This window comes from Camelina sativa, chromosome 2 (genome assembly GCF_030686135.1).
Source record: "Camelina sativa cultivar CO46 ecotype springtype chromosome 2, ASM3068613v1".
In the NCBI taxonomy this organism is placed as follows: Eukaryota; Viridiplantae; Streptophyta; class Magnoliopsida; order Brassicales; family Brassicaceae; genus Camelina; species Camelina sativa.
This window is the reverse complement of record NC_141881.1, coordinates 14,637,494-14,646,061: the sequence shown is the minus strand read 5'-3', so window position 1 is coordinate 14,646,061 and position 8,568 is coordinate 14,637,494. Positions and strand designations below refer to the sequence as shown.

The 8,568-nt window shown below is 38.5% G+C and overlaps 1 protein-coding gene across 1 annotated transcript; it reads right to left on the bottom strand.

Annotated features, from left to right (window-relative positions):
• Positions 1–2,223: 2,223 nt before the first annotated feature.
• On the bottom strand, positions 2,224–8,546 carry LOC147948615 (uncharacterized). Its single transcript, XM_087483174.1, has one exon. It carries the CDS (start codon positions 6,194–6,196, stop codon positions 5,744–5,746), a length of 453 nt encoding a protein of 150 aa, XP_087339300.1. The 5' UTR covers positions 6,197–8,546; the 3' UTR covers positions 2,224–5,743.
• Between the last annotated feature and the right edge of the window lie 22 nt (positions 8,547–8,568).

Here is an 8,568-nt window from a genome sequence, read left to right as displayed (position 1 = left end):
GGTATACCCAAATAGGAACTCATACCCTCCAAAGTCGTGATCCCCAAAACTCCTTTTAACTCTTCTCGCACCCCAACGCAATTGTATGACCAAATTGAATGGAAGATTTTTGAAAATTAATTTGCTGACCAGGCACACGCTCATATTTGTTAAGGAGTCGTAAGACAATGTCACATTCTTCTTTCGTGGCACGATAGAGAAAAAACTATTATCCACAATTAAAAGGTAAAAAATCGCCGAACTCGCCGTCGACACTTTGATTCCGATGATAACTTTAGCTTGACTCCGTTGAATAAAACTACATAATAAATCTTTGTAACCAATAGAACAAGATACCATATGTTAAATTCTAATGAGTGGGAACATCTCGAGAAAACCTTTTAGGAGATACATTATGTATTTTACAAAACTTGAACCATCGTTTCATTAACTTTGGATGCCCCATAAATAATTTAAAGCCATTTTAATTGGTGAAACAAGATTATTTTGAGAAACTAATAAACCATCTTGAACGCATAAATTTAAAACATGACAAATACATCGAACATGAAAATATTGTCCACCTAAAATAGGACTACAATTATTTACTAATTCAGAAACAGAGGCAATATTAGCAGATGCATTATCAAATGAAATAGAAAATATTTCATTTGTTAAACTACATTCTTCTAAAATTATTTTTATCTATTTAAATATATTATCAGTTGTATACCTTTCATCAAAAACCTTAAAAGCAATAATTCTCTTTTGAATAATCCAGTCATTATCAACCCAATGATGTATCTGCCAATGATCACGCCAAATATCACAACATACTGAAATTTTATTATGAATATTAGAAAACAATTTTTCTAAATCTAGTTTTGTTTTTCGATAAAGTGATTTTAGAGTACAAGTAAGAGTAGTTCGAGGAACGTTCTTAGCTTGAGGATTTAAAGCATTTATGCAACAGTTATTAAAACTAGATTTTTCACTGAAGCTAAATGAAAGATGATCAACCGCAACCATCTATGCTAATTCTTGTCGATTTGTTTTTTATCTGAATAATGAAAAGACGAAAGATTAGAAGAAGAAGAAGAAGAAGCATTTTGAGGGTTAGTTTCTACACCAAGTTTTTCAGGATGAATATGTTGCAAATGATACCTATATGATCCATATCCTGAACCTGACCTCTAAGAAAACCTTTCGTTGCAATGATTACAGCAAGCTTTCATTTCACCATCAAATTTTTGTTTTCAAAAGTGTACCTCAAAAATATCGGAACCATTCAAACATTGCTTTTCCAAATTTCTGCTAGCTTGTTCTTGAGTTGTACTCTCTTGAGTATTGATGGTTGGTAATTATTTGTGGACATCTTCTCTTTGACTGTCGAAATGAAATGAGTTGGAAGACATTCTCAAATAACAAAAGAGCTCAAAACTGTGAAAAAATGAACACGTTCACTTTGGATAATAGAGTAAAAGAGAAGTAGTATCTGACTCTTTGTTTTGAACAATACTTATAGAGAAATTTGTTACTAAAAGAATGGAACTGCTACTTTTCCACAGCTCACACTAACAGTCTAACATGTTGACTAACGGTTCCCTATCATTCGGTCAGTTTTTTTTTTTTTTTTTAATATCTAACTTTATAGATGTAAAATGTATGTTACAAGGAGTCATATAACCATCTAGGTATTACATCAAAAGGTTGTGATAATGGAATCATTTTTGTAGCAAAATGAGAAAGTTTATCAGCCGATCGATTTGCGTCCCGAGTAACATGTCCCAGCAAAGAATATGGTAGCTTTGTCATCCAATGACGAATGTCAACCAGCAATGGGCCGAGCTTGTGATGATCTTGTTGCTTGTTGATCATGTTTGTTAGTTCCAGATTGTCTCCTTCAAACCATACATATCTATAACCTTGTTCCCATATCACTTGTAGTGCGTTTAGAAATCCTAGTGCCTCAGCTTGAAGAGCAGAATATGATTGTTGCAGTTTCGCACATCCTGATCGTATTACATTTCCGTAACTATCTCGTATTATCCTGCATGTGCCTGTATATGGTCTTCCACGTACATACCCACTATCAAAGTTGCATTTTAACCAACCTTCAGGTAGAGGATTCCATTGTTGATTTGGTGGTCTTCTTGTGGGAGGATTATGGATGTGATTCGTAGCTTGGTTGCTATCTGGTAGTATTTTTGTGTTTTCAAACCATTCCTTGATTTCTTGTTCTCCTTTTTGCGCTTCTTTGGCCGGATGGCGATTTATTTGTCGGAAGATGAAGTCGTTGCGTGATTTCCAAATACGCCACATCAGATAGAATGGAAGATGGCGCACAATGAAAGAAGATTGTTGTTGTTGTTGGAGATTGATCAACATTCGGATGTTGTCCTCTAGATTATCTGTAAATATCAGAGTCCTTCCCATCGTAGCAAAGATACAACGCCAAAGTGCTTCTGCAAATTGACAAGTAAAAAGCAAATGGTTAATAGTTTCATCACCATAACAACATCGTTGACAAATCGGATCCGCTTGTATATTTCTTGTCCTGAGTTGTACTGTTGTTGCCAAAGCTCCAGACAAACATTTCCACAGAAAGTGCTGTATTTTCGGGGTAATAGGTAGTTTCCATATTTCTTTCTTGAGGTCTATAGGACCCGGGGGTGGTTGAATCATGGCATTATCTTGTATTTCGGAATGAGTAGCAACCCAATATCCTGACCGAACTGTGTAATGACCATGGTGAGTATAGGCCCAATCATAAGAGTCGTCTTCTGCATGTTTCGAGAGATACAATTTTTTTGCAAGTTGTTGATCTTCAGGGTTTAAGACTCCTTCAAAGATTACTGGATCCCATTCTCTCTTATTCTCTTTCCATAGATCTGAGACCATCATGTCTCTATCAAAGATTGGTCCATTGGCAGGTCTTGGTGGAAGGGTGGGGAGCCAAGGATCTTCCCAAACTCGTGTAGTAGTCCCATTACCAATTCTAATCTATAATCCTTGTTGCAGTAGCTTTTTTCCTTCTTGAACTGATTTCCAGCCATAGGACGCAGTAGGTCCTGTTTGCGTCTGTAAAAATGGTGTATCTGGATAATACAAACCTTTGTAGAGACGTGCTAAAAGACTGTAAGGATTGTTGAGAAGTGTGGCAGCCTGTTTTGCCAATAATGCTTTATTGAAGGCTTGAAGATCTTTAAAACACAGTCCTCCTTCTTTTTTTGGGAGCGTCATTCTTTTCCAAGCAATCCATGGGATCTTTCTTTTTCCATTATCATGTCCCCACCAAAAGTTTGAGACTACACTGGTGATTTCATTGCAGATGGTGATCGGTAAAAGGAAGCAGTTCATTGAAAACACTGGGAGCGCCATAGCTATTGTTTTAATAACAATTTCATTTCCTGCTACAGACAAGTGTTTGTAGTTCCATCCCTCTGTTCTCTCTTTTAGTCGTTGTACAATATACTCAAACAATTCTACCTTTTTACGTCCAAACTGCTCTGGGAGTCCCAAATATTTCCCTCCACCACCAACTCTCTCTATGCCCAAAGTCTGATGAATTCTCTTTGTCTTTTTGAATCTGGAGTTTTAAATCCAAAAATCACTGATGATTTTGCATAGTTTATTTGTTGCCCAGAAGCTTCCTCGTACCTCTTGAAGATATATGCTATATGCTCACATTCTTGAGTAGATGATCGACTGAAAAACAAAGAATCATCTGCAAAGAGTAGGTGGGATATAGACGGACAATCTCTTGCTAACCGTATTCCATGAATTTGTTTATCTCTTTCTGCTTTTTGAATCATATTACTCAAGACTTCCACACAAAAGAGAAAAAGATATGGGGAAAGTGGGTCACCTTGGGGTATTCCTCTGCTTGGTTTTATCTTTCCATAAGGCGAACCATTGATTAATACTTAACTAATGTTACGTACTCCATTATCAATTTAACCCATCGTGGAGCAAATCCCATCTATGTCATAACTGCTTCTAAGAAATTTCATTCAACATGGTCGTAGGCTTTACTGATGTCTGTTTTGATAGCTACATATCCTGTCCTGGAAGTCACGTCTGGATTTAAGAGAATATATAAGTTCATGTGCCACTAGTATATTATCCGATATACTACGTCCAGGAACAAATGCTGCCTGTGATTCTGAGATAACCATGTCAAGGCATCGTTTTAGTCGCATAACCATTACCTTTGAAATGATCTTGTAACTGACTGTACAAAGGCTTATCGGACGATAATAAGACAATAGTTTTGAGTCAATGATCTTCGGGATTAGACAGAGTTGAGTCTGGTTGATTCGATGATCCATTTCATCAGTCTGAAAAAAATGACGTACCATTGAGCAAACATCATCACCGATCAAATCCTAGAATTGCTGATAAAAAGCTGCAGTGAAACCATCAGACCCGGGAGCTCTATCCGCCCCTATTGAAAAAAGTGCATCTTTAATTTCTTGATATGTAACTGGTAGTTGGAGCTCTCTATTCATTTCAGTTGTTACTCGGGGCTCAATGTCAGAGATTATATCATCCATATTGGTGTGTTGAGTCGTAGTGAAAATCTTCGTGAAGTAGGATTCTGCTACTTTCCCTATAGTATCATCTCTGAAGTGTTCTAGACCTTGCTCATCTAGAATGGATTTAAGACGGTTGCGAGCTTTTCGCATCTTTGTAGTGGCATAAAAGAATTCTGTGTTACGATCTCCCAGGTTCATCCACTGATTTCTACTCTTTAACTGCCAATATTGTTCTTCTTTGCTGTACGCCTTAGTTAGCTCATACCTTAGGTTTGCGACTTCTGATAAAGGTGTCGAGCTGCTTCTCTCCGCTGCATCCAGTTGAAGCTTTAAGATCTGGATTTTTTCTGCTGAATTTGTCTTTAATCTTCTTTTCCACTTGGCTAACTCTTTTCTGCAAGACTGAAGTTTGTCGTGAATTCCTCTATAGGTATCAGGTTGACCTGCTGACCATCCTTTTTTAACAGTTCTGACAAATTCCTCTGAATCAACATGTCGCTTATCATATCTGAACTGGCCTCTTTTTACATAAAACTCTTCTTCAAGAGCAATAACTACAGGCGCATGGTCAGATCCTGCAATGGTGAGGAACTCTGTTTCAGAAGCAGGATATGACGCTTTCCAATCGGAATTGATGAAAACTCTGTCCAGACAATACTGGATTGTTTCCTTCTGCCTCTTACCAACCCAACTAAAAGGGTTCCCCTTAAACTTCAAGTCTTGCATATTACAACAGTCAATCATTGTTGTAAAGTTTCTTAGACTGCTAAGACTTCTCTGCCTTCCCCCTTGTTTTTCTTCTGGTTGTAGGATCTCATTGCAATCACCACACATCATTCAAGGACCATTTCTATTTGTTGATATTCTCTGTAGCTTTTCCCAGAGATGATGTCTTTCACTAGGAATTGGGTGACCATAGATGCAAGACAAGTAGAAATTAAAAGATTTGTATTCAACATAAAGATCTACAAGTCTTACATCCTGAGAAATAACTTGAACAGAAACATGATTCTTCCAGAAAACAGCTAAACCACCACTTTAACCTCTAGGAGAGACAATACACATATCACTGAACCCCAAACTGACACCCTTATCTCTGATATAATTATCTTGTTGCTTTGTTTCAACTAGGAACAACATGTCCAAGAGATACACACCCTGTATCTCTTCTAGGCGTCGAACTGTAAGGCGTTGTCCCATGCCTTGACAGTTCCAAAATCCAACTCTCATGGAACCGGTGCTGGGATAGGCCACACCGTGGCTCCATCTTGTTCTTCATCAATGTTTGTCATTCCTGATCCACTTGCTTCACTCGGTCTTTTCTTACTTTCCCTGGAGAATTCTGCATCCTCTGTATCCGGATCCTTTTTCCTCTTGCGTAACTCAGTTGCCATGTTCTGAATTGTACCAACTGCACTATCTGCATCATTAACAAAGGATGGAAAAGGGATGAGTAATGCTGTCTCACCATCTTCGCCGTCTCCCTGAGATCCAGAGGAGATATTGTCAAGAGCATTCTGGTCTGGATCAATGTTGGAGAGCTCTTGTTCATTGGGTGGGATAGTATCTGGGTTAACCGCTGGATTTGCTGGCTCTGCGACTTCATTATCCTCTATGGGGTTGCCATCGTTATCAACTTCTTGGATATGGACTCCCGGGTTACCGTGATGTTCTGGCATTTTGTCTGCATCCTCTTCATCACCATCAGACTCATTCGGACCACCATTTTGAATCAGACATATTCCGGAATTGTGAGTCAATAATCCACAAACTTCGCAAAATCCTCTCAATCTTTCATAGAAGAAACGCAAGATCGTATTAACACCAGGCGAGAATTGGTAGTTTCGCTGGAAGCGGAGAGGGATATCCACATTCCAGTTAATTTGAACATGGACAAATTGGACCCGGTTTGCTGATGTCTCGTCGAAGTCGATGCTTAAAGTATCTCCCAGGGAATTCGCAATGCTCTCTATGTCGCCATGATTCAGATATTGGAGAGGTATGCCCCTAATTTGGATCCAGAAAGAAATGAAATTGAGAGACAGGGGGTCCTAATTTGGAGACCAGCGTTGGAGGACGAGCATACGATCTGCAAATGACCACGGGCCCCTTTGTATGACTTTCTCGAGTGACTCTTCTGAAGGGAAGATGAATTGGAAGCGCCTTTGTTCCTCTATTCGACCTCTGACGAACCCAACGAGGCCCCATGAACGTGGTAGGGCAGAGATGATTTGCCGAAGATTCTGTTTCCTTGGCATCAAAGGGCGACCCATGAGACAAAACTGATTTTCGTTCACCGTTTGTTGCATGATTGCTTGTGGTAGGGCAATTGGAGCATCATCGATTCCGAGATCGATGTTCTGGAGGGCACGCTGAATGTTATCACCCTTGGAATTCGATTGATATTGAAGAGTGTAGTATAGTATTTGGGAAGATTCAGAGAAAGATTTTTGTCTGACAAATACCCAAATCGAACACTTAAATAGATAGCATTCCATCTCTGTTCAACTGCTACATCGTGCAAAGTCTCCACGCCTTTGCCAGAAGAAACCGCTCGATCGTGGGATAGAAGAAACTGACCCACTCCGGCGCAAGTAACCGTCTGAATCTTCGTCGGAAGATGACAAGAAAATAACCGCTTAATCGCCTTAAGAATCGCCTCAGAGCAATTCATTGTTAATTGCTATGAGTTTCTATCATTTACCGAAACTAGTATATAATACTTTTTAATTTTTTGTTTTTAGCATAATTAATTTAACAAAATAATTTAAATTGTGTCCCAGTTTTACAAAGAGAGTCAAACACATTTACACCAACACGATTTACATAATCCATGATATTTTCATCCACAAGTAAGAAGCCACTCACATCAATTTTGTCATTTTTTCAGTAACTTATTTTTATGAGAATATTATCAGATCTGCCATGTACAGTGACAAACATTGTCACCAATGCCATTTTCTCTTCACTCTTTTCCCGCTTGCCACACAGCTATTATCAAATAACCATTATACCCTTTATCTTTTTTTATTCAAAATTATTTTTTTTTTTCTTTGTTTTTAAGGAACAAACTCTCTCTCCTTATAACTCTCGATTTTTTCTCTTTTTACCAACTTTTCATCTTCTTCTTCTTCAATATTAAACTGTTATATGAATCTCCCATTTCTCTGAGTTCTCCTGCAGTCATGCAGTCAATTCTACTACGTTTGAATCCTCCGACTGCTCCACCTCCGTCCGTCATGGCCAGCGAAACATCTGAGACGAGTTCCTGAGTTGAAACCTTCGTCTTGTCCGCTTGCCTCCTCCATAGCAGTCAAAACCGCTAGGTCTAGTTCCAGAGTTCTTCTATCTGATAATAGGCAAGCAAAATCGTAGGTCTGCAGATCTGGTGGATCAAATCCAGCTGCCCAGATCCGGTGGACCAGATCTAGCCGCCCAGGTTTTTATCTATCCCTATTATGTATTTCGTTCTCTTGAGTAGACTATATCTGTTTGATCATGATAAAATTAGATCTTGTCCACACTACAGGTCTGCAGATCCCGTGTCCGGTGGACCAAATCCAGCCAACCACGTTTTTGTCCACCACTATCAAATTTGTCCACACTGCAGGATCCGCTGTCCGATGGACCATATCTAGCCTACCAGGTTTTTGTCTACCACTATCATGTATTTTGTTCTCTTGAGTTAGATCATATCTGTTTGATCATGCGTTTTTTGTCCATCGTTAACAAAAAATGTGTCTACACTGCAGGTCTATAAATCCAAAGGACCACATCTATCAGCCAAAGTTTTTGTCCACCACTATTATGTCCTTCGTATCTTGAGTTGACCATAGTCAATGTTTGGTCTCACGATTCATGGACTATAAATACAGGCCAATAACAAAGGCCAAATTGTGGACTAAAAATACAAGACATCAAATTGTAGACTAAAAATATATATGAGAAAAAGAATTATGTTCATAGTTAATGTTGTCCACCGTATCTATACTATTAAATCGGGAGTACAAAAGCAGAAAAAAAAAAAAAAAAAAACTTTACAAAAATTCCA

Bases quoted from the DNA above. Each gene is read 5' to 3' on its own strand.
- LOC147948615 (XM_087483174.1), bottom strand. From the start codon at position 6,196: ATGCCAGAACATCACGGTAACCCGGGAGTCCATATCCAAGAAGTTGAT.